Source organism: Bombus huntii, chromosome 3 (genome assembly GCF_024542735.1).
Source record: "Bombus huntii isolate Logan2020A chromosome 3, iyBomHunt1.1, whole genome shotgun sequence".
Taxonomy (NCBI): Eukaryota; Metazoa; Arthropoda; class Insecta; order Hymenoptera; family Apidae; genus Bombus; species Bombus huntii.
The window spans coordinates 13,342,033-13,367,324 of NC_066240.1; the positions used below are offsets into that span (position 1 = coordinate 13,342,033).

General features: G+C 34.6%; 4 protein-coding genes across 9 annotated transcripts; 2 read left to right on the forward strand and 2 right to left on the reverse strand.

Moving 5' to 3' along the window:
- Positions 1 to 148: 148 nt before the first annotated feature.
- LOC126863472 (zinc finger protein 83-like) lies at positions 149 to 4,367 on the reverse strand. Its single transcript, XM_050613684.1, has 4 exons — positions 4,257 to 4,367; positions 3,549 to 3,959; positions 2,474 to 3,427; positions 149 to 2,407 (listed from the first exon to the last, which is right to left on the reverse strand). The coding sequence occupies exons 3-4, from the start codon at positions 3,125 to 3,127 to the stop codon at positions 704 to 706; spliced, it is 2,358 nt and encodes a 785-aa protein (XP_050469641.1). The 5' UTR covers positions 3,128 to 3,427; positions 3,549 to 3,959; positions 4,257 to 4,367; the 3' UTR covers positions 149 to 703.
- On the forward strand, positions 4,065 to 7,271 carry LOC126863504 (minor histocompatibility antigen H13). 2 transcript variants are annotated; one of them, XM_050613764.1, is made up of 7 exons: positions 4,065 to 4,204; positions 4,314 to 4,574; positions 5,126 to 5,236; positions 5,293 to 5,396; positions 5,473 to 5,647; positions 5,722 to 6,215; positions 6,300 to 7,271. In XM_050613764.1, exons 2-7 carry the CDS (start codon positions 4,383 to 4,385, stop codon positions 6,376 to 6,378), a joined length of 1,155 nt encoding a protein of 384 aa, XP_050469721.1. In that variant the 5' UTR covers positions 4,065 to 4,204; positions 4,314 to 4,382; the 3' UTR covers positions 6,379 to 7,271. The 2 variants fall into 2 exon arrangements, with proteins under 2 accessions (XP_050469721.1, XP_050469722.1); XM_050613765.1 differs by lacking the exon at positions 4,065 to 4,204 and having other exon boundaries at positions 4,356 to 4,574; positions 5,314 to 5,396.
- A 65-nt stretch (positions 7,272 to 7,336) lies between these two features.
- On the reverse strand, positions 7,337 to 8,655 carry LOC126863521 (proteasome subunit beta type-2-like). Its single transcript, XM_050613801.1, has 3 exons — positions 8,263 to 8,655; positions 7,695 to 8,051; positions 7,337 to 7,585 (listed from the first exon to the last, which is right to left on the reverse strand). Exons 1-3 carry the CDS (start codon positions 8,351 to 8,353, stop codon positions 7,410 to 7,412), a joined length of 624 nt encoding a protein of 207 aa, XP_050469758.1. The 5' UTR covers positions 8,354 to 8,655; the 3' UTR covers positions 7,337 to 7,409.
- Positions 8,656 to 9,417: 762 nt separating this feature from the next.
- Positions 9,418 to 23,499, forward strand: LOC126863511 (uncharacterized). 5 transcript variants are annotated; one of them, XM_050613785.1, is made up of 12 exons: positions 9,421 to 11,538; positions 11,618 to 11,891; positions 11,966 to 12,176; positions 12,362 to 12,600; positions 12,706 to 12,873; positions 12,935 to 13,804; positions 16,503 to 16,701; positions 17,404 to 17,643; positions 20,065 to 20,151; positions 20,930 to 21,061; positions 21,139 to 21,290; positions 21,873 to 23,499. In XM_050613785.1, the coding sequence occupies exons 7-12, from the start codon at positions 16,504 to 16,506 to the stop codon at positions 21,997 to 21,999; spliced, it is 936 nt and encodes a 311-aa protein (XP_050469742.1). In that variant the 5' UTR covers positions 9,421 to 11,538; positions 11,618 to 11,891; positions 11,966 to 12,176; positions 12,362 to 12,600; positions 12,706 to 12,873; positions 12,935 to 13,804; position 16,503; the 3' UTR covers positions 22,000 to 23,499. The 5 variants fall into 5 exon arrangements, with proteins under 5 accessions (XP_050469743.1, XP_050469742.1, XP_050469739.1 ...); XM_050613782.1 differs by having other exon boundaries at positions 11,618 to 11,859; positions 11,936 to 12,176; XM_050613784.1 differs by having other exon boundaries at positions 11,618 to 11,859; positions 11,946 to 12,176.
- The last annotated feature ends 1,793 nt before the right edge of the window (positions 23,500 to 25,292 follow it).

The following is a 25,292-nucleotide window of genomic DNA, read 5'->3' on the forward strand; positions in this document are numbered from 1 at the left end:
ATACAACAAAGTTACAATATTTCAAGGGCCACGCAATAATTTTTTTGGAATAAGAGATGAATAAACTTATAGGGCAACATATTGATCTACTCGAAGTATACAAGTGCTCTTCGTAGAATAAAAGTACTTCCTATATATGTTTTTAAATAATATTTATTTAAAAAAACAACACAATTGATCTCATTGAACATAGAACTTCTTAGAATACATACATATGTAAATTTTAAAAATTTGATCTTGATTTAGGAATTCATCTTCTATATTTGTACAATTATAATTTTTAGATTGCAATATGATAGAAAAAGTAAAAAAAGAACTTATGATACTGATTAGTAAAAATACAGAGGGCATACATTAAAATATGTAGCTGTATTCTTTTGAAACTCTGATTGTTGGTACCAGTCCTAATTTATTTAGGACATGGGGAATCTTTTTTTTCAAAAGAATAAAGCTGTTAAGCATTTGAAGCTCTTTACGAGATATAAAAATATTTGAAGTCTATAAGTATACACCAATCACATATATGATTACAAAAACAATTTTTTCAAAGTTAATCAAAAAGAAGTAGAGTTATCATAGATTAAAAATGGAAGCTTCTAATGTCAACCTCTTTTTACTAACGATATACGTAAGATTCAGTTTGGATAGTTTCATATTGAAACAATTCTATTCTATCTTTTACAAAACAATTACTTTACACTGTTTACTCTTTATTTTTCGTATGAAGACGCATATGTTTCTTTAGATTATCGAGTCTATTACATCGTCGATCACAGAAATCGCATTGATAAGGCATTAAATTGCTATGCACTACTACATGACCGTTTAAGTGACTAATCTGTTTGAACCGTTTTCCACAAATAGTACAAACATATGGTCTTTCGTTCATATGAGCTGATGCAATGTGAGTTTGTAAATTTGTTTTCCTTACAAACGTAGCTTTGCATACATCGCATTCAAATGGCCTTACATTTGCATGAATGGCCAAGTGAGATTTAAGCACATTTTTATGTTTAAAATTTTTCTCGCATAAATGACACTGAAATGGGCGTTCGTCGTTGTGTACCTTTTTATGAACAGACAGATGAGCGAGCTGCTTGAACATCTTCGCACAAATCTCGCACTGATAAGTGCGTCCATCTTCATGTGCAGCACTTATATGCCGACGCAAAGTATCGGCTAAAGTATATCTTTTTCCGCAAATTTTACAGCGGAACGGACGCTCGTTCGTATGAGTCATTAGATGCCCGTTTAGATTTCTTTTTTCAAGAAACCGTGCACCACATACATCGCATTGATAAGGTTTTTCTCCATTGTGAACATACATGTGTTTCTTCAAAGAATTCGAAAGGCTAAATCTCTTTTTGCAGACAGAACATTCAAATTTTCGTTCTCCCGTGTGTACCAACATATGAGATTTCACGTGTCCCGCTTGTTTGAATCTTTTCCCACAAATGATGCATGGGAATTGACGTTCATGAGAATGAGTAAGTATGTGTCGTTCCAAAACGCTTTTGGTGGTAAACACCTTTTTACAGTTATCACATTCGAACAAACGGAGAGTCTCTTTAGTTTTTGAAATGTAATGTCCTTTATGCGATTGAGCATGGATCTTCAGCGAACCTAAAGAGTCGAATTTCACCCCGCAAACCGCACAATGGAAAGACCGATAATCTTTATGCGTTAATGAATGTTGGCTAAGATGGCCCAATTGCTTAAAACTCTTATTACAAATTAAACAAATGTAGGGTCTTTCGTTCGTGTGAGATCGCATATGCCTTTTTAATACACTAGGAAAGTTGAACTTTTGATTACAATATGAACATTCCAAAGTTGGATCTCCATTTATTTTCATTGGACGATTGTCTGCAGCAATTTTCTTCCTTTCCTTGAGGAGACTTAAACTCTTTGTTGTCTTTGTACAATCATTTGCTTCATTTGATTGTGTTTCATTGGCATTTAATTGTGAGAAATTTCTTAATTTAGATGCTTTCGTGTCTAATGTTGTTTCATCTTGAGAGTCTTTACTTCTTCTACTTCTGGTCAGACTGGATAATTTACTTTGTCTATGAGACTGTCTCATATGTTTTTCATATAAATTTAGAACGTGAAACGTTTTGTTGCATAGTTTACATTCGAACTTTTTCCCCTTTATATGTGTTCTCATATGATTTCTTAAGTGGCCGGGTTTCATGTATTGTTTCTTGCAGATTTTACATTTTAAATTGATTTGATTCTCCGCATTTGATGCCTTGTCATCTATTCCCAATTCATCCTCAAATATTGAATCTTCTGTATGCATGTTCAAAGGTTCACTCTTAACATTCACAAAATTAAAACCAGGAGTGCTTCTTTGAAATTCACCCCTGACTTCATTGCAAGAATCTTCACTCTCACAATCATTTAACTAACGAATTAAAATAATGATCAATAACATATATATGAATAACTATATTATTAATGATATACTTACGCTATCTACATCTCTATTTGCAAAGGCAGGCTCATCTATAAGCTGCTGCATATCTTCTTCCTTAACTTCATCTTCTTTGTCGGATAAGAGGCTAATCCATTCTTCTTCTGTCCATACATTATCTCTTAAATTTATTAGATTAGTTTGTTTTTGGAATTCTTCATGTACATTTTTCCCAAATAATATATCATATGGAATTTTTCCATTTTCACAACGAAATGTTGAATTTTGAAAAATTTGTATATGTTTCAAAGCTTCGTACCATGTTTTCGTTGGATTTTCTTCTACCCAACATTCAAGTAAGGTTTTAAAATCTCTACTCTGCTCACTGTTCTCAGTGATTTCTCCATGAAGTATCATGAAATCTTTCCACAAAAGACGTATCTCTTGCACAACTTCTTCAGCAAATTTGCGTCCATTGCTGCTTTGTAAGACCTGTGGTGCTCCGATAATAGCCAGTATGTCTAACAGTTTTACAGCTACTTCATTTGCTGTGTTTCCATGTAAACCTTTCAACACAACAAATCTGGATACTTGATCCTCGTAGACAAGGAAATACTTGTAATTACAAGTTAATTGTATTGGCATATCTATTACATCAATTTGTCCTCTATGATACAACTTTTTGTCTGTGGTATTATAAAGTGAATTCATGTTTTCAATTTTCAAATAATTTATGATTCTTTCAGAGAGATTTAAGAACTATGAGATTTTATACCTTGTTATTTAAAAGAAAAAGATCTATTTATCGGGAATAATATCTATAAACAATTTATCACAACTTATAAATATATGCTTTCTTCAGAGGTAAAAATTTAAGTACCTCTTGGTAAATATTTATTTCATGTTTTAGAGATTTAATACTGATTCTTTCCAATGACAAATTAAATGTTTTCCTTGGTACATTTTTTGCTTTCAGTGTGTCCATTGTTCACTTTCTTAACTCATTGGTATCTGTTAAAAAAGTAAAAAATGTAATACTTTTAAAAATAAAATATTACAAATGCATATATGTACTGTACTTTCTCCGAAAAGAAAGGAAATAGTTATAGTCTTTATTAAATATAAAACATACCACATAATAATTCATTATCATTTGCGTACGGAGAACAAATTTCTTCTTGTACATGCGAATAAAGTTAATATATAATCAAACAAAATTTACATTTTCTTTTAAGTGTAAAATGATACAGACTTTTAACCTATATAATTCTTTATGAGATTCAATTCATTTTAAAATTATGGAACTTTATGTCCATTTTCTATTGGAAGCTGCTAACATTGTATTATTTTTACGTGACGACGGAGAAAAATACACGTTTTTCTGTTTGTCCATTTAATAATTAATGTTCACTACACGATCGTAAACTCTTGTTTGTCATTTTCATAGCGAGTTCTCATCGCTTCATTAAACCAAGACTTGACGGTACCAGTGAAGGCACGGCTGTATTGGAGATAATGTTTATTCGTCCACGTGTCAGAATACCTAAAGGTTGGTTTTTAATCATATATTCTGTCGTAAACAAAACACAATTAATCTATCATAATATTGTCATTACTAATCAAATTGAACATTTCGCTTGAAGAATTAAAAAATCTATAAGAAATATAAAAAATTTTTACTCGGTTGATAATTATCATCTATCATTACATATATAAATACATAATAGATCACAAAAAAAATAAAAACGAACTATTTTGCTGTATTATTATCAATTAATTACTTAAGTTGTAAGTTTCTTTATTATATAAATGTAATTTTCTTATTTGTTCAATAGCTTACTGAGTTTAATGGTAACATGATATGAAGATTATCCATCTTTGAATTATTTTTTCGAAGATTTTTTTTGAAGTCGTGTCACAAATTGCAACTACACATTACACATACAGTCGAATTAATAAGTCCAAGATGGCAAGCGAGGTAAACGAAATTGCTGTTCAAGCGAGTGAAAATATAACAGAGAATAATGAGGCGATTACTGGAAGAATATCATCGACATCTGAAGGAATGGTTCTTGCTTATGGAAGCTTGATAATTATGGCCATATTACCTATCTTTTTTGGTAGTTACCGAGCTGTTAGACACCATAAGGAGCAGCAGGTTAGCCACGCGTTTGACATATGTTTTATACGCGTATGTCGGACAAATTCTTCGAACTTTCTAATAATTGACTGTTTAATTTTCATTAATTCATAATATTCAAATGATAATTTTATATTGCATAGAATATCTTTTTTATTATCATTGGATGATATTTAATGCGTTTACAGGTTGATAACTGTAAAGTATTTAATTGGAGACCAGAAAATCATAGTAATGTAAATCAGTTCACTGCTGCTATTTTTTGTAAAATAGTCTTCAATTATTGTTATAAAAAATTCATTATACTTTCTCAAGTCATGAAGAATCGTAACACAGAATAAAGTTGTGCTTATAACCTAATTATAACTTTACTACTGTAATTTATAGCTTAATTAATTATGAAACTAGAGGGCCTATACTGTTTAAAAGTTGAAATATATGACTAAATTCAAATTTTCAAAATGTTGACATATACCACTGTAATTTTTAAATTAATTAGCATTAAGATGTAGCATTTTAAAATTGTTATTAATGTTCTGTAGCATGTAGTGCTTTTATATTTTTTATAGCAACAATGTAAAAAAAGTGGAGAACAACCAGACACAATGTCACGCAAGGAAGCAGCAATATTTCCTTTCATTTCTAGTATTACATTAGTTGGACTATATGTATTATATAAGGTAACAAGTGTTAAATGAATGATTCTTGTATAAGAATTTTATTTATACCACATTAGAGTTATGTCAATGTTTTTCAGATATTTGCCAAGGAGTTTGTTAATCAAATTTTGGCTGCCTATTTTTTTTTCTTAGGTATCTTAGCCTTGTGTCACCTTACGAGGTATACATAGTTTCTGATTTATTGGAATATATGTAGTTAGCGTTCTTGAAATTACATATTATGATTTTGATTACAGTCCATTAATTTCATCATTGGTACCTGCTGCAATACCAAAAACTCAGTATCATATATCATTCACTAAAGGAGAAGGTGATAAGTCAGAACATATTATTAATTACAAATTTAATCTTCATGATATTGTTTGTCTAATATGCTGTTCACTTGTTGGAACTTGGTATCTTTTAAAAAAGGTAATAGACATTAAACAAAATTTTCTTTGGTACAAGTGTACCTCAAGTCAAAATAATTTTTTTAAATTTTACAGCATTGGATTGCCAATAATTTATTTGGAATCGCGTTTGCGATTAATGGAGTTGAATTACTACATGTGAACAATGTTCCAACAGGATGTATTTTGCTTTGCGGACTCTTGTTTTATGATGCATTTTGGGTGTTTGGTACAGATGTAATGGTAACAGTCGCGAAATCGTTCGAAGTACCAATTAAATTAGTGTTCCCTCAAGATATATTAGAGAAAGGACTTACAGCCAGCAATTTTGCTATGCTGGGTTTAGGTGACATTGTTTTACCAGGGATTTTCATTGCCCTTCTATTGCGGTTCGACAATAGTTTAAGCAGAAAGACAAATGTGTATTTCTACTCAACATTCTTCGCATATTTCATGGGATTACTAGTGACGATGCTGATTATGCATTTATTTAATCACGCACAACCGGCTCTGCTATATCTAGTACCTGCTTGTTTGGGTACTCCCGTACTTTTGGCATTGGCTAAGGGAGACTTAAAAGCATTATTTTCGTATGTATCTATAAGTGTTTCACTTATATGCTTCTACTTGAAATTGTTTTAAACAATAGATTATAATTTACTAATCTTTTTCAGTTACGAAGATCATCCAGTTATTCCAAAACAAACAGAAGAAACTGCACAAACGCAAGTAGAAACGAAGAAGGACACATAATATTCGTATTTAAGGTGATCAATGTAATAAAACTGTCAGCATTATCATTATGCTGTTATCGTTTCAAATTTATCGTTTATAGGGAAAGAAATGATAGTTTCTCTTATGCTCAAGCTGTACAATCATGAAATTTAAAAGTATCAACAACATATGTAATTATATCTTACATAAACATTGTGAGATATAATTTTATGCTTGGTTCAAATTTAGTTGACATTCATACATTCAAATTCGACTGAATTGATGATTCGTAACTCATTTTGTATGTATATCCTTTTTCATAAATGCCAATATACATATATAGAAAGATTAATATCAATAATTTATAGATAAATCATTCAAGAGTGAAAGCAAAAAGAAAAAGTAGTATTTTTTTTAGATAAATTGTTCCTTTGTAAGCAAAATTTTAAATAAGAATTTATATTAATATGCATATTACAAGTGTGAATTAGTTTTTATTGGATCAGAGGACCTGAAAGAAGGAAATAATTAGAATAGAGAATTAGGTTGGAATTTTCTATTTCTGTATAAAATACAACTTTTACCCTATTATGAATAACTAGATTGAATTCCTATTCCAATAGATCTATAGTCTACAACATATGTTGTATTTTATTAGAGGTGTGGATTACTTAAATGAATTATAAATTATAATACAATTTTTCACATGCACAATTCGAAAAAATGATTACAAAAATTGAAATAATTTTTTGATTTGTTGTTAGTAACTTCTTTTTCCATTTCTAATTTTGTTAAATATATACAATTTTTCTATAATATAACAATATTTTAATTGATAAAACTTACTTAAAAAATGGATTTTATAAAGCGTGTTTAGTTAAAAAAATGTGTAAACATCGAAAACATAATAAAACTACATTTTTTTTCATTTATTCATTCTATCTTTTTTATGTGATTGCCTATAGGTTTTCTATTCAAAAAGTAGTGATTAGCGATATTACCTCATTTTAAAACATTTATTCTTTGAATTGCGAATAATATTACAAATAGTATGAATAAAAATAGATACTTTATGCCTTATCAGCATCTTCAATAGCCAAGTTCTTTGCTGTGATAGGTTCCAATTCTTTTATACCTTCCTTAGATACCTTTTGTACCTTAAAATTTGGAAGATTAACTATTAATCGCTTGTGTATTTCCCTGACACATTTTTTCAATAGTATGTATGCTTCTTCTTCCGTTGAATCTGTAATATAGAATAGTGTATGCAGCATATTTTGATAAAAAATTTGTATTAATAATACCATATACAAAATAAACATTAATGTAAATCTGATCTTAATAGTCTTTCTTACCATATTTGTGATATCTATCTAAAATGGAAAGGGAGAAAAAGCCTCCATAGCCATGCGCTGCATAGGGCACTTTAACACATGATGCTAGATAATCAATGAAGTACAATTCTGGTCCACTATTTACATCATAGCCAGCCATTAATAAATTGACAAAATATGGTGTTCTACTTCTAAGATAATCTGCTAAGTTTCTTCTGGTGAAAGAGGCAGCTGCTTTTGGAGATAATTCATAGCCATTTCTCATTTTGTAAAGCTGTATATTTTTTCCTATATATTCTGAAAATTGTGTAGTATCCCCAGATTCTCCAGATACTGCCATAATAAGCTTATCAGACATTTTGTGAATTTTTTCTTCATCTGAAGTAACAGAATCAACGAAATATATAAAGTGACTTGCATTTACTACGTAAATATCTTATAATTATAAATAGATATGTATCAATACTTCAAATTACAAATACAGATAAATTTGATACTTCAATAATACTTGTAACAGAAAATTAATAATAAAACAAATAATTTATCTGGAAGTATTTTTTAGGTTGTAATCAACCGTTTAATTTCTTACCGTTTTTCATAACCATAATAGATTGAGCTGTAGTCATATCAGCCGCAACTAAAACAAAATCTTTAAATTGTATTCCGATTAAACATTCCATTTTTAGGAATAATTCTTTCTACTGTCTTGAGCGCAATTGCAACACGACTAAACAACACCAAAATCTGCCTGTCACGAACTATGAGGTTAGGATCGCAACTGTTAAAGTAAAGTAACGCGGCGGTCATCAATGTCTTATATGTTCAATGACAAATAAGTTGGTAACCGCAAGCAGGTTCTTTTCTGCTAGCTGAGAAGAATTCTGTCATCCTTAATGGTTATCTAGATTTACTAGATTTTACCTGGTTTCACATTTTATTTTTATTTTCACCTATTTCTACTTCATGACTTCAAACTTCTTAAAATATTTATGATCTTATATATATATATCTTTTCTTCTTTAAAACTTTCGTTTTCTATATAAAGCATGCATTTATTTTAATGAAGTTAATTTATTTCCTTTTTTATAGAACTCTTTAAAAGAGTAACTTAGTCTACAGTTTAGAACTAAAGGCAGAGCTAGATCAAAATCTGTAATTCAATTTACACTTTCTAAGTAATCCAATATTGATTTCATTATCATCGCGTGACGGGAACTTATAAGTTTTTGGTTCATTTTCGTATGAGAAGAGTTGTTTTAGCTTCATCGGTCGTACAACGGAATCAAGTTATTATAAAATTACACAATTACACAAATTATTAAACGGAAAATTATGAATTCATTACAAAATTTATTTACAAAATTTATTGTAAAATTGCAAATTGAATTGAATAAAACAATCTCATTTTGCAAATGAACGAAGCGTTTAATTATTTAAAATCTTCACATTTATCAAAAGCTTTCTTATTAATAGCGGAAGTAGATTGCCATTATCTTTATTTGAATCCTCATTCATTGTTAAAGATATTAGGCATCTGTTAAAGGTTAAGGATATGAATTTTAATAAATATAATCTCGCGAACCTGAATAAAAGCTCTACATATATATAGTATATTAGCAAGGGAATATAATATTACAAAAGTATTTCTATAAAAGTAGCTACATGTATATGTTGAAATATCACTCTAATTATTATATTTTTAATGAGAAGGATATCTTTAAACATGCAATAAAACAATACCCCATTATTTCTAATATGAAATTCATAGATCATTTTTCATTAGAATGAATTGCAAAGTAACAATTATTATGCACCGTGCAAGAAAAGGGAGGCAGAATACAAATGATAGAATACATTCAACGATTCCCGCTATCCTGACACTTTGTATGTCAAGTAGCTGTAATAGATATTCTACCAGTATGTAATACAAAATGAAATTAGTTTGCCACTAAGTACCCATAAAAATGAATTTCTGAGTTAGGTTTCTGAAATTATATTATCCAATCTATATTTTCCGCTTACCTTACCTGTTTTACTTTTCACCCCGTATATTATTTCTTTTTCCTCTAATTATGTTTTTTAAGTTGTCTTTCACCTAACTGTACCTTTTTTGTTGTTAAAATTTTTTCAAATCTCAGAAAGTTATGAATGAATCGTTAGTGATATTAATTATGTATATCTTTTTATTTCAAACTTATACTAACATTTTTCTGAAAAAATTTAAAGTTATTTTATTAAAATGAGAGCCAGACCGTCATCCAAAAGTTTCATTCATACCGTGAAGATTGTTTGCAGCGAAAGTTTATTTCGAAATAAAATATAAAGATAGTACATGCACTATAAATAAATATTATACGTAAGTAAAAGGTATATTGAATTCTCGATGTAGTAGGATTGAATTTATTAAAGGATAATTATAATCTTGACGAGGCAAACGGTCACGAAGGAAACTGACAGAGAGGCAAACAGAAATGACTGGTTCACGCTCGTTAATGTACCATTGCATTTCTGTGTCAGTGGTAAAGGTCTAATAGCGGACTGGATCTTTTATTCTTTTCAGCTTTATTATAGATGCCGGAACACCGATAATTTTCCCAGGTTCGTTCGGGAGGAACGAGCGTGATGCCATTCATGCACGGGACACGGCATTCCAGACAGAAGCGAAGCTTAGCCTACAAAAATTTGAAAAGCTATATCGAAGCGAAGCGTGCACATATGAATTACCGTTTCTTTGTATCTAAAACACGCTAACGAACGTTCAAACAGTTCCCGTTACTAGAAACATCGAATTTTTTCCTGAGATTCCAATTTATCGAAAAAGTGCGCCTTTAAGTATACAGGCTTTCTACTTTTCAGCGGAATCTACCTTACCGATGGTACTGATACTAATATTGAACAGATAAAGAATATAGTGTTTTTAAGTTATTCAGAAAGTGAACAAATGTTTAGAAAGTAAAAAAATTCTAGTAGAAAACGTTAATGATGCTTCATACATACAGGCAATGTATCATTTCTAATGACATGGACTTATGAGAAAAATTGGGATCGTAGAAGTTGCAACGGATTCTTGCATGGCACTAAACCTATGTGGATTATTGAACAAATTGGAATTTGCGTATTGTGCTTTTCTGTAGATAATCTTCGTATTTAATATCTTTCTTTGACTCTATATCTTCCTATGTGTTTTATTTTTCTTTTTTTTATACAAAATTCATGGTAAACATTTCCCTTTGTCAAAATATTAAACTGAAGACGTTCTTTTTATTCGCTCCAATTGACACAAGAAGTAGGAAGAAAGGAAAGAAGGAATTAGTACTTCCGATGGACCTTTTACTTCTACGGAAGAATTAGTTCACCTTGTTGAAGGTCGTTTGTTAGTCCCGTTACGTTACTATCCATCTATGATGTATATACATATAATGTACACCGTGTTCAACGAACAACGTTTTAAGTATCTAATAATACTTCAATCTTGAAATTGATTAACAATTCCTACTTTATGAGACATATTATATAACTACATGAGACACGATCATCGTCATTGTATCGATAAAGTTTGGAACGAATCTAAAAATATTTAGCGGCTACAAGATATTTATTACAAATGTGTACTTCGTAGAGCCCGTAAAAGTAGTTTAATCATCCATGCTCGAGATATCTATCCAAGCTGTATACTAATTTTTATAATATATATATATATATATATATGTAAATTCTATAGAATTCAAACTACCCGCCAACCGACATTTTTACTTTTGCTTTGTTTTACCGGCAGCCATCTTACTGAATAGATTAGATCACGAGAGAAGAACGGTAAGTTAGGGCTTAGAAAATCGATTCTCGATTGGTAACATTTGTACGACAGGTAAAATCTATAGTAGATTTATTATTAACTGTTATTGTATATAATTTAATTTATTCCCAAAATAAACTTGATTTTCCAGAATCGATCGTCTTATTTACCCCAAGGATTTATATTATATATATATATGTGCTCAGTGGCGGATTTAACCCTTTAGGGGCTCTGAGGTAAACCAAATTTAAAAGAAGTTTATCCTGACCAAACGGATGCCTGTTAAACCAATAGGAAATTGATATTTACGTCTCCAAACGATCTCTTTAATCTCAGTTTTTAAATGATCTTTATCCTCCGGGTAATCTGTCACAAGATACGCACGATACGATGGTCAGTGTAGAATCGTCTTCAAAACTGTCATGGTAAGCGAGTCCCGTTCGATTCAATTGTTTTTCACGTATTCTAGTAAACGCAAGGATCCTCCACAACACTTCAGAATACAACATGGAGCGCTCGATGGCCATCTCGAACATTCTATACGTGTTGACTCAACAGATATCGTACCAGCCAAACTAAAATCATTGTCCCAGTCTTCGCCTACCAACAAACGTATTTTATGTAATTCCGAAGATCGTTCATCAAGCTTTTCGACAGCCACCTCTCGGTCCTCATAGCTTTCCGGGGTTTACAGCGTCATTAGCGTCGAGGTAAATCCGTCCCCGATTGTTCTAATGAAATTCTTCTATCGAATTTCTTTCATAGAGCGTCCGAAAATTGTACACCGATAGACCACTGATCAAAAGTATCAAAGAACGATGAAACGTAGAAAATGGAATACACGTACGCAAGTACGTTCACCGAAGGTCCGACTTATTTTTTTCGCGAATTGCAGGTCGCTCTTATACGCGGTGATTAGCGAGATGCTCCTAATAAGAAGACACGACTCCAGCATCCCGCTACTGAAACAGTTATGATGAATCGCGACCGCCTAGTCTAGGGTGCACGCAACGCGAAATGGGCCTTCAAGAAGAAAAGGAAAGCCTCCGGCTGTGGACGAGCGAATAGGCCAATCCAACGATCGATCGATGCATCGTCGTTTTATTTCGCGTCCAATTCGTTTGGTTGATGTCGGTGCGAACAGGATATTCTAATATTCACCGACACCTTCGACTACATCGACCTTCTTTAGATAATTAAACGATAAAGTTTCCAACATCTTTTATACGTTTGTTTTAGAAATCCTTCGTGTGGTTCTTATTGGAAAGAACTAATGACACGATACAGCCGGAGAACGGTTGAAAAGTTTATCTCATTCACGATACGTTTGTATTCTAACTGGCCTGTGTTAACCGTCTTGATAAACTCGACGGAATCGAGGAAAACAAGAAAGCTCGGAACGATGCCGTAAGTAGGTAGAAAAATTATTCCATTGGGAAGAAAAAACCGCTAGCGTCAATGATTACAGATTTTTGCGGTCTCGTGGAATTTGCATTTTCGAGTAAACAGTCGTGACTGGACACTCTCACACTCTACTTTGTATTTGTACTTCTATAAATGCTATTGGAGAAATGTAACGCGACCGGAGATCTGTTTCACGTATTGAACGCCATGATGCTACACTTTGCATATTCTATATGTTTCTATTTGTTTCTTTTACTGTAGGCTCAGAGCCCCTTACAAGCAGATCGATTGGATTTTTACTTCCAGTTTCTTATAGTACAGCAGATTCTTCTATCGGATTCCTAATTCTTACATAATGTTGCTATTCTGTTTTATTTCTCTTAACGGTTAATTAGTAGCTAGTATCGTGTACATCTATGCGCTATAATCTTGCTCTTTGAAATTTCTCATAGATACATAAGTATCCACGTTCTAGCCATGGCAGAGCTACGCTTGAGAATGATATAGCACGAGCTCAGTTCCGGACAGACGCGAATTATAATTAAACTACGAGATGCATCCTTTGAACTTTGTCAGAAATAATTTCAGTAATCAACGAAGCAAAAACATAGGGAAGGAGGGAAAACTCGGTAACCGAACGTTCGTTCGTACATTGTTTTGTGCGAGAGTATTCGATCGCGATAAAAGGCTGGTGGAATGTTGAAACCGTAAAATCTGGACGAAAAGTATTCGAAAAGTAGACCTTCGGGATCGACAGCGAACAGAAGCGGCAGAGGATTGGTCCGTTCCATTGAAAATAGTGCCAAAGGTGTGTGGTCATTGGCCGTGCGGCTTACCCCCACGTGAATCCGCAAGCTATATAGAACACCTCGCGTGGAATTTCATCTTCAGAACTGAGAGTCAGTGTCAAGGAAGTCTACCTGGAAGTAACGAAGTAAGTACCTTACAGTTTGCCCAGATACGTCGACACTCGCGCATCACACGTTACTTTCCTCCGATTACTGCGATTTAACGTTCAAATTATCGAAATTCTCTCGTACGATCGTTCAACGAACTTTTCCATTTTTTTCCAGTTCCAATTCTGACAGATCATTTTGCATTCGTACTTACATAGTCTGGACCCGTGGAAATATAATTTCAAAAGCTCGGTTCGATCGCTCTTTCAACGAAAATAATTTTAAGCTCGATTTATAACACTTGTTCCATGGTCGAGAGTATCAACGTTCGATGTAAGGGCATCGAATATGGAAGATTCTTTCTGTCGTGCTAGAAATCGACGATACGCGAATGAATTCGACAAGCTAGGAACGGGTAGCAAATGCCTTTTACAGATGCCGGCAACAGTTAGAAATCGTTCGCGATTTTTCCTCCGCGGCAGGTACCGTTTTCGAGAGGCGTGGCTTCACGCTACGTCTTTTCTATTTGCTTTCGAAAACCATTCCTTGGAATTCCTCTATTCACTTACGTTCTATCATTGAATCCAAGAAACGAACGACCTTTTTTTTTAAATTCTTTCTTTACCTATGAATAATCATCGCCAAAACACAGAAGTGTTCCTTAATGCTTTCTTTTATTTGTATCGTATATTGTTATATGTCGACAGTACTCAATCTTCCATTTTAATTTTCTCGAACATTTATCATAAACTTGTTCAACTCCCTTTTTAATTACCCAGGGAGATCGGATTTCTATGATTTCCTTTTGCTGGGCAACGTTCTTCCTTTCATTTTTTTATTTATTTATTTTTCTTCCTCGACTAACCAACCGGTACAGTCGAGGACGAGGAAGACGTCAGTAGGTCGCGACCGCGTTTTCAGGTAACGGTACCTGCCGGGTTCAACAAACCGGTAGCTTCGATCGAGAAGTGGGCTACTTGGTGTTGCCAGGATGACCTTAACCGCTTTGACACACTTTCCTGTCGCTCGATGCGTCGTTCCTCCGCTTTACGCCAGTACCATTCCGCTTTATTCGTTTCGCGTGCCCGCGATCGCTTCGCTTTTTCCTCACCAACGCTCCGAGGCTCAAGATCAAGGTTATCGATACCGGACTACCTAGATGAACGTAGCCTTCCATTGAGATCACGGAACCGTGTACATCCTACGATCCTCTTTTTGTATTAATTAAGAATATGTAGAATCTTCTCTGGCCACTATGTCTTTCTACATTATATGGCATATCAAAAAAAAAAAAAAAAAAAAAAGAAAAATTATTTCCCGCTCCGGTTACCAGGTACTTCTGGTTGAATATTTGTAATCGATAGACTGGCAAAGTGTAGTTGCATTTACGGGAAGTTTAAAAGCAAGAATATAGAAAATTTCCAAAGTGCAATTGTATGATTATTTTCATTCATATTGAATTCTCATTCACCAGATTTAGATACAAAAATGTAAAGAGTATCCAAAGTACGATACTCGTTGTAGTATTCAGAAGATGGGCAAAATTTTTATTTAAATTTCATTCCCTTCAATCATGTTTCTAAGGATATGAATTTGTATGGTTATTTTCATTCATATTGAATCCTCATTCACCAGATTGAGATACAAAAATGTAAAGAGTATCCAAAGTACGATACTCGTTGCAGTATTTAGAAGATGGGCAAAATTTTTATTTAAATTTCATTCCCTTCAATCATGTTTCCAAGGGTATGAATTTGTATGGTTACTTTCATTTATATTGAATTCTCATTCACCAGATTTAGATACAAAAATGTAAAGAGTATCCAAACTACTGTATTTCTTCGTAGTACGTAAAAGATGAAAGAAATCTCTATTTAAATTTCATTTTTGGTAATTGTGTTCATAAGAGCGTGAATCTGTATAAACATTCGCGATTTAGTAATCGACGTGGAAGATTATTTTCATCTGTTTGTAAGTTTGATTGTAGAAATTTTGAGAGAGTTCGTAGTTATTATAGTATTCGTTCAATCATTCAAAGGAAAGCAGATAGATGAATAAATTGAAGACCGGAAGCTGCGACATATTTGGAGCGTGAATCGATATAGTGAATTCGAATTCCTCTTGATTCGGTTCTACGTTCTTGTTTTCTCTTTTGAGTCATTCGATGCTGGAGAGAGCGTGGCGTCAGTTACATTTACGCGTAATTAAGGACTCTCTTCCTTGAGAGAACATATAATTGTTTAAAGGAAAAGAGGTAGAAAAATAAATTCAGCTCTGCTGTTGCCTCCTCTCATCGTCAACAGTCTCTTATTGGTGTGTACAACTTCAATATTTTATTTATTTTAAATATTATCTTATGTTAAACATAATGACATGACAACATGAGAACAAGATTGAAACATACAAATCCGAGGATCGTAGCAGCGTTAAGAACGGAAGCTGTGACATTTTTCTGATTCCATATAAAGAGTTTGAATTCTTCTTGAACTTCGGCCCTCCATCCGTGTTTTCTCTTTTGAGTCATTCGATGTTAGAGAGAGAGAGAGAGAGAGAGAGAGAGAGAGAGAGAGAGAGAGAGAGAGAGAGAGAGAGAGAGGGAGAGAGAGAGCGAGAGTGTTGCATCAGACTTACTACATTTACTTGTGACGAAGAACTCTCTTTTCTAATTAATCATCGAGTCGATCGCTCTTTTGGTATTGATCGACGATGATGGAGAAGGTTGAATTTTCTTTTCAGAATGAAATACAATCAGTACGTGTCGCTATGCTTGGTGGCGCTTGTTCTTGGACAAGCAGCATCACTGCCACAGCATCCTCAATATCCGCAACAGTTCCAACAGCAGGTGAGGGACGAGAGGAAATTCGCGGAGAAGCCAAACGCCATGAAGAAGGTCGCCCTCGATGACCTGGACGACATCAGCACCAATCAGATTCAAGTAAACTATTAGAAACATTTTTTAATTTTTTTTTTAAATCGATACACTATGTATTTTAGTAACTCTTTAGTACAAAATATTTTTTACCATATTGCTAACAGTCTTCTATCCCACGGCGTATACATACATATGTTATTAGTCTGCGAATTTTTATGCAGATTCATATTTTTCAGAATATACTTAAAAAAAGAAGAAAAATAAGAATTTTCTTGGTAGAAAATTACGTTGGCTTACTCTCACACCTCTTATTTTATAAATTTTCTTTTGTCCATTATTATACATATGTAGTATACAATAATAATAATTAACATCATCATTTATAGTTGTATTAGGTTGTCTATGAAAGTTTTTTTCGCTTTACAAGAAAGTAATGGATTCACAACATTCTCTTCCTTTCTATATTATTTTATTGAATTATGTATGATCCATTTTGTAGTAATAAAAAAGAAAATGCATAATTCAATATGACCCAATGTAATTTGCCATAAGTCAATGTATGATCCATTTTGTAGCAATAGTACAAAACACATAATTCAATGAAATAATATAAAATAAAGAATGTTGTGCATCTTTTATTTCCTTGTAAAACGAAAGGAACTTTTGGGACAACCTGATATTTATTTCTTCTCATGCAAATTGATTCGTCTCGAACTTCCATTTTCTCGATTTTAGACTAAACGTTTCTCCGTTTTGTTCCACCAGGAAGGTAGCAGTACCGGGTTTTCGTGGTCGAACATGCTGAGCATGCTGATGCAGATGCTCTTAGGGCAAACAGGCGGTGTAGCCGGTCCAAGCAAAAACGAGATCGACGATGGAGCACCAGCCAGTCCTTGGGCAAATTTACTGTCAGTAGGACTCAGGGTGCTCACCGCTCTTCTAGGAGGTCCTCAACAACCTGTCGATGGTATCGACAAGGTTGACAATCAGAGCAGCCCCATGCAGGTACTCTCGCAACAACATCACACATTTCTTCCCTTTGATTACGGTCATTTCCGCTTCCACGTCAAATTTCGTAGAATCTTTAGTCCATCCATTACCTAAAAATCAAACGTATCATTTTTTAGGTATGTTCATGCTGCGATATGTTTCTTGATAACATACAGCGTGTTCTATTAGTCACGGCACGTTCTATTAATCGGCAGGGGGATGGTCGTACGTGAAAAAATAAGTCGAAAATATAGAATATAATTTCTTCAGGCAGCGCTTTGTTTTTGAGAAAATCCAATTTGAAAATTTGCTTGGTGTCGGGGAATAATCTACTAATTGTTTTAAAGCCTCGTTAGACTAATTGTTTAAATTGTTTTCACAGAAATAGAGCTTGATCATCTCTAGTTAAGAATTTAGCCTCGTACAGGCGTGTGACGAATTTCTAAGATTATTTTTCTTCAAAACCAAATTTTATTCTATATTTTCGACTAATTCTCGCGCGTAGAATAAATTTCCTGTTGATTATTCGCTATCGTTCGGTCCGCAATTAGCGAAGTTCGGGTATAGCTGACGACTTTTGAAACTCGATTTTCTCGAAAGCAAAACGACGTACGAACAAAGTTTGCTCTATGTCTTCGACTTGCTTTTTCACGCGGAATCATTTCCCTTTGTACCGTGATTATTAGAAAACTTTGTATACTTGATCGGAATTAATATTGGACATGTTCGCGACTAAGAAACAGAGTTAGAAAGCAATCGGAGGGTTACTTGAAACGGTTTCGCGCAACAGGAACAGCGAGTTTCCGAGACTTTCATCTTGATTCGGGTCGCGTAACGAAAGCAAGCACAAGCTGAACTGACTGTACCGCGAGAACCGATCTGGGTCAAACGCATTGTAGGCTCAACTGAATTATTCCATGGTAATAGCCACTCATATAGTTTTATAGAACTTTTTGTAGAATTTTTTTTCAAATTCTAGTAGAATGTTGTCTACGATTCGATGTATTTACCATGGAATCGTTCGATCGACCCCTCCTTTCGTAGCATTTTGTCTAGATTCCAGTAACGCTGTACATTTGAATAGCTAAGGTCCGCTATCCACGAAGCGTCGCTTCATAGACGCGTATTAGCGCGTTGATACCAACAGTGAAATGAAATTTTACGCGTCGAAACATATTACCATGCATCGGTAAGCAGCTTTCGTCAGACACGTTACAGTGTACGTAGATCTGTATCGGCGGATTTGTATCGAAATTATCTCATATCGATGCAGGAATTAGGATACCGAATACGATTTCGTAGGAAATAAATTTCCTTTCGAGGAGAATCTTTAATTTTGTATTTTTTTATAATCGACACATCGATCAATTTATGATCTGCGATAGTCCGATTGATGACGACAATACTGGAGTTGGAAAATAATCGAATATTTTGAAACATGTGTTTCAACGTAGGTTAAAACTGATGCAGATTTCGCGAAAGCTGAATGTCGATGCATCATGACACGTTTTTTCGATGTGCAGACCGAGCTTCAGTACGGTCGTCGTAAAGCAACATGCGCCTGAACATCGGCAAACCGTTTTCGTTGCTGCGCGTTCTTGTCATGACGACAAGTGTTTAACATTTTCAGTAGCGTACTCGACATCTGAGTTATGTCTAATAGATTACGCTTACGTTTCTATGAAGCGACACTTCGTGGACGGCGGGCCTAAATTAGAATTAGTAGCACGTCTACGCTGTAAACTGTACATCGCTGAGCATGAAACGGAACACGGAGAGACGTTCGTCTTTCTCCTAAAGAAATATTCGTTTAGAATTCGAGAAGAAGATATCGCTGTTTTTCTATCTATGATGGAACGTGTCGTTCGTGCACGCATTGTAAAATAATATCGTCGCTTCTACGTCCTCTTACTTTTGTACGCAATTCTTTTTAAAAGAGAAATCACAACGACGTACGAGTCGTTTGTCGACACGAGCTGTTACTTCCCTTAACGAGCTCTACTGTCTGCTGTTGCAATTAAGGGGACCCTGGACACGTTAACGATCTTCACGTTTTCTAAACGACTTAATTTCCCTTTCGATCCGGTTTCGATCCAACTTCGTCCTCTTTCGTTCGATACTTTTTAAAAATATTCTATGAATCCTAAAATCCTAAAATAATGTCTTTTAGTATTATCAATGGGTAAAGAAAATACCTTTTCGATTTAACTTCTGTCTAACTTCCTTCCTTACCGTTCGACGGAAAATTTGTTTAATTCTAAAATTGTAATGTATTATAGAATAGTTTCGTAATTGAAGATCGTACGTTACTGTGATTTCGTGTAAATTATAGAATATAATCTGTTGCTTGGGGCAACGTTACAGACTCGATCTCCTTTGTAAATATATCATCAGAGAATGTTAACTTAGAGCACATGGCTGGTGTCGGTTGTTTAGGGCATTTTGACTGCGGTGCTGGGCGCGTTTCTAGGACAGGGCAGAGACCCCGATCAGGTTGCTGTCATGGCTAAAAACGCTTCCGAGGTTAGTACCTGATCGAACACATTGTACATGAATGATTTCACTCCTTCTGTCTCTTTTTCTAATTGACGTTTCGTCAAAAGATACACTAGAATATAGACTATGGATATTTATACGAAATACATATTTTTCTAAATAACTAAAGAAGCAGAGTATTCTACGTTGGATATTTTATATATCTTCGTATATGCGTTTTATTTTTTGTCCTTCGTCACACTCCCTGCTAAGATATTAACAAGTAATCACAATTACAAGTATTCCATAAATATGAATAAATAATTAATTAGTTATTAGCTAGCGAATTAGTACAGTTTTATATACTTCTATAGGCGGTGCAAAAGATTTATCTCCTTTAGGAAACTTGGGGCATTTTTCACATTGTCTTCTTCTATTGGTTAGAAGCGATTGCATATCGTTGGGTATTTTTAAGTTGCATCTTGTATCTTCGAATTTGATGCAGTAGCAAAGTATACATACGCTGGTGCTGTTGGTGTTGCAATACTCAGGGGGTTCAGCATTCTGTTTTAAGTATTTTATGTATCTTCGAATTCCCCACAGATGCACAAAAATCCACAGTCTATTTATCATTTCTAAATTTTACAATGAAGTTTTCGTGAAAAATTTTATTAAGATCAATGACAGAGGAATTGACGAAGCGTCGATAAGCTAAAATAAAATAAAAAGTACGCTTTCCACGAGTAGAATAATGCTTTTGCTCTGTTGATTTCGCCTAGTATTATAATTCTTACACGCATTTAATGGATCAATTTCTCCGAAACAGTTCATTAGCATAGTGATCAATCTTCTGGACGCGTTGAAGACCTCGTTCTCTCATCGTTCCCTGGCAGCTAGGTCTATGGGAAGACGAGACACGGTTTCAGAAGCTGCAGTCGCCTCCATTTCCATGCTCAAGGTACTTGAAAATATAATTTTTTGCATAAACCTATTCTGTTTTTATCCGTTCTGAGATTAACGCGATTTTTATTTTAGGGCTACATGAGGTCAGTGAAGTCATTTAATAACGTTGGTCGTGCGGAAGATGAAGGTCAACGAGGCTGCGCCGAAAGAGCCCTCTGCGAGGCCAGTGCAGAGTGTGTTGCAGATGCTCAGGGGACGTCTTCTATCTTCTGTCAACTTGGATCGTAAGTGCCTTTATTTTTCTTGTAGTGTTCTTCCAATTGAGAAGATTTCTGGGAAGAATATATATAGTAAGTATATATATAGGCGATGAATGCTTTTCTAGTTAAATATTTGAATTATTCTATAAACGTACAAAAGAACAAAGTTCTTCAATTCGTCGCAGTGACACATTTCATTTCCAAATTTTCAAATATCCGATGTTTAAAATTCTCAAATTTCTAAACTTACGAGTCTTCTAATTCTCGAAATCCAAGTTTTCGAACTTTTAAATCCTGTAATCCCTATATTTTTACATTCTTAGATTTCCAGAGTTGAAAAGTTTCAGATTTTCAAATTAACAGTTGACACAAAGCAATTAAAACTCAGGTATCACAGTAGTTAGAGAGTGTACAAAATATTAAAAGTATCTTCGACACAATCTACCTAACTCGTCATTTTGTCTTATGGACTGGATTGCCAGAAAGCTCCTCGATTGTGAATCTACATAACATTAACAAAGAAAACAGTGATTGACCGACGCTGACAAACAACATAATACTTGCAATAATAAACGAGTAATAAATAAAATTTCTTACATTTTCAAGGTACGCGACAAGTTACCTGCTCCAAAGGCAGAGCGGAGTAGGTTTCGAAGCACTGTACGAAGCAGGTCGACGCGGACGCACCGGTGAAGATTGCAGAACCCTGTTCATGGATTGCAACGCCGTATGAAAACCCTTTTCGATTCCTTCAAGTACGATTTAGACTCTCTGCGACGCGACTAACACCGCACTCGGTTATTCCTAACTTCTCTAAATTAAACTCAACGAGGAATTCCGTTTAAAACGATCATTCCTTCGTTAAAAGATTTTCTATTAACTTTTGGAGTGTCTTGGCCGGGTGTGTCGTGTGCCGAAGTTTAAATCGCACCGATGGAAGAGTAGCTTTATACGCGAGAACCGTGTCGAGACCAAACCAGAATGGTGATCCTCTTCTCGAAGCTCTCGTTCGACGAACTCGCCTCATCGATCGACCAATTTTAAATTGGAACATTTAGAACCGAGACTTAGTCGAAGCGAAATTATAACGAAAGTAAGATCCGATCTGAATTGACGAAATCATAGGTTTTATTGATCGATTAATGATCAGTTTTTAATACATTGTTGACCAGTCACTATTAAACTCGTGTTTACACGTACGGACGTTGTGGCTGGTGATACAGGCGTTCATCTTTGGATAAAATATCAAGCAGTATGCATCAATGTTTGCATAAAATAGCTAGTGAACAGTGTGTTAATTTATTGGTCGATCAACGTGTCCGACAGCGTTGCTATTAATTGGTCGATAATCCGTAACGATTGATAAAACTCTCCGAGTTCTCTGGGATGTGGAAACGTTCCTGGCGGATCCTGAGAGTTCATTTACGTAAAAGGAGTTCACGACAGAGAGGATACGCGTGAGAAGAGGCCGTGCACGAAACAATGGCGAGAGTATAATACACTTTAAAGTAGATGTAGACTGAATGAGATTCCAGGGCCTGGACGAACTGTGTACCGTTTGGACAGGTCTCTACGACAATCACGATATTTATTTCTATTTATTGAACTTAGTGGACATAGAGTTAGCCCGTAGTCGAGACTCGAACAGCTACCACGCAAAGGGAGGACCCGTTCTTTTCCTTGAAAATCAATTATCGAACGTTAATTGTAATATCTGCATTGTTAATCTCTGTTTGAATTGAATCTGCGTTTTCTTTTTGCCACGATCCGAGTCGACATCTTCAATATTTAATCTCTAGCTTGTTCGCATCTAGCGAGACAGTTTCTTCGTTTAGGGGAGGAAGACGAGCTTTGAGTTGTCGGATGTTTTACGTTTGGTAAATCAGATTGACGAGTTTCTTCGAATCTTTTTTTCTGGCTTGTTTCAATGGGATTCGAGGAAATTTGTACGTTGGAATGCCCCTCCCTAGTTTTCTTTTTTACGAGTTAACGTCTCAGGATATTGTGTTTGTTTTATCACCCGCTCAAAATTATCTATTGTATATAGGTATTATATATGTATACACGTAAACACACACACACAAACAAACAAACACACGGGTGGAGTTTTTTCACAATAGCCACGTTCTGTTCTATTTAGCTCAGTTAGCGTATCTCTTAGACGTAAGTTGTATGTATGATGTGCGGTACGATGATATCTCAATTGAAATTAATAAACGGTCTTATCGATAAATCTTAGTCCTCGAAATCCTTCAAAATCCTTAGTCCTTCAATTATAAATTATAAATTTTCAAATCTTTTGTACAAATTTGTAACTCTCGCTTTCGTTATTTTTGCACGCATCCTCTACATAAAATTCATTAATAACAATTAAGGCAATTAATACGCCGATTATTGGATCAAAGTCGCGTTGGCTTCTCGCTGTGACAACTTTCCTTTCTTAAAAGTCCTCGAGCTAACCGACGCTCTCTGAAAATTGTTGCTGGCGTCATCAGCGTTAAATCTTCATCAAAATACTCATGAACACTCACAGTCTTCGAATCCAACCAGGACAGTCGTCTCAGTAATCCTCTAAATTAAACGCAACGACAAATTTCGTTAAAGATTTCATTTAGCTTCATACGCGAGAACCGTGTCGAGACCAAACGAGAACGGTGATCCTCTTTCCGAAGCTGTCGTTCAACGAACCCACCACATCGATCAACCGATTAAATCGGTCGCCTTTTAAAACATTTAGAACCACGATTAAGCCGAATTTTCATGTAAAATGTAACGCTACTTTTTGTCTAGTCTCTTTGATTTGGAATAGAAATCAACATAAGACAGGTGAATAGTGTAAATTTTCTTACCACAATCTTTTTTATTAACAAAGGTTCCGTGTAATATCTGAATGACGTTTTTTCTTTTATCCCTCGATATTTTTGGTTTTTCCGTCCCTTTTTTGAAGTCCTTTATGCCGAGGATTCGAACTCGCGACGCGTCGTCTTCAGTTCTGGGCTTTAACGAGCGTAGCTGGCTGCCCCGCCTTATCCCTCGATATTAAAAAATGAAGAAATTGAAAGATCCAAAGATTTAAAGATTCAAAGAATCGAAGTTAAGGGGCTATTCTGGACTAGAAATTTGAAAAAATCGAAAATTTTTTTCGTATTTCCAAAGTTTAGACATTCAAGAATATGCCCTTAAAAGGATTTTTCGAAATTTCAATTATTTTATGAGTTACAGCCATTTTTGTGACGTGGCATCTGCTCTGGTCCGACCGGGACCAACGTGCAATAAAACTTTAAACGCGTTTTTCTCGAAACTACATTTTCCGAGTTGGCGTGCACGATATCTCAAGTTCTAACGAACCGATTTATTTTAAATTTGGTCCGAATATTCCTTATATACTCCTCTATCGTCCGGACCACGCTCAGCTCAAAATCCTTAATATTACTATTTTTTAAACGTTCGGAATTGTCAAAAAAACGTGCGAAATAAGACATTTTTTTTCAAACGGCCGTCATTTTGCGAAAAAATGTTGTATCGACTTTTCCAAGGTTCAGACGATAGCGGCATCCATACTAATTAAGAATCCGTTCGCATTTTTTGTTTCGGGTGACCAGAAGGGTTGATATCACGCACGCCACGACACCCCATTTTCTTGGCAGCACCCACTTTGCCAGCTCGTAACTTTTTAAATATTGAATCTTTTTTTTCAGTGAATTTTTTACGTAATCTCGAAATATCAATAAACAAACGCTAAAAAGAAGGATAGCAAAAATATTTTTTGTTTCGCTTGTACAGAGCTTCAAAAATCGGCCGAAATTCGTGCCTCTAAACCAGAATACCTCCTTAAATGTCGAATCTTCGTGAAAATCCTACTTGTTCCTTGAACCCAACTAGGTCAACTGTCTCAGCAATTACTCGGTTTAAAGACATTCTGTTGCTGAGATAGGGAACAATGTGTCTGCAGATCTTCATGATAACAAAAATTATCTTCGCTTCTGCGACAACGAGGACATTGTGCGTTTAACCGGTGCAACCAGC

What these genes read in the sequence shown, in the direction of transcription:
- LOC126863504 (XM_050613764.1), top strand. Translation starts at nt 4,383, where the DNA reads ATGGCAAGCGAGGTAAACGAAATTGCTGTTCAAGCGAGTGAAAATATA. An exon ending in GACACCATAAGGAGCAGCAG is followed by an intron (nt 4,575 to 5,125) that starts GTTAGCCACGCG and finishes TATTTTTTATAG; the next exon opens with CAACAATGTAAAAAAAGTGG. An exon ending in CTTGGTATCTTTTAAAAAAG is followed by an intron (nt 5,648 to 5,721) that starts GTAATAGACATT and finishes TAAATTTTACAG; the next exon opens with CATTGGATTGCCAATAATTT.
- LOC126863521 (XM_050613801.1), bottom strand. Translation starts at nt 8,353, where the DNA reads ATGGAATGTTTAATCGGAATACAATTTAAAGATTTTGTTTTAGTTGCG. An exon ending in TATTATGGTTATGAAAAACG is followed by an intron (nt 8,052 to 8,262) that starts GTAAGAAATTAA and finishes CTGTTACTTCAG; the next exon opens with ATGAAGAAAAAATTCACAAA. An exon ending in AGATAGATATCACAAATATG is followed by an intron (nt 7,586 to 7,694) that starts GTAAGAAAGACT and finishes TCTATATTACAG; the next exon opens with ATTCAACGGAAGAAGAAGCA.
- LOC126863511 (XM_050613785.1), top strand. Translation starts at nt 16,504, where the DNA reads ATGAAATACAATCAGTACGTGTCGCTATGCTTGGTGGCGCTTGTTCTT. An exon ending in ATCAGAGCAGCCCCATGCAG is followed by an intron (nt 17,644 to 20,064) that starts GTACTCTCGCAA and finishes TCGGTTGTTTAG; the next exon opens with GGCATTTTGACTGCGGTGCT. An exon ending in ATCTTCTGTCAACTTGGATC is followed by an intron (nt 21,291 to 21,872) that starts GTAAGTGCCTTT and finishes TACATTTTCAAG; the next exon opens with GTACGCGACAAGTTACCTGC.
- LOC126863472 (XM_050613684.1), bottom strand. Translation starts at nt 3,127, where the DNA reads ATGAATTCACTTTATAATACCACAGACAAAAAGTTGTATCATAGAGGA. An exon ending in CAAATAGAGATGTAGATAGC is followed by an intron (nt 2,408 to 2,473) that starts GTAAGTATATCA and finishes TTAATTCGTTAG; the next exon opens with TTAAATGATTGTGAGAGTGA.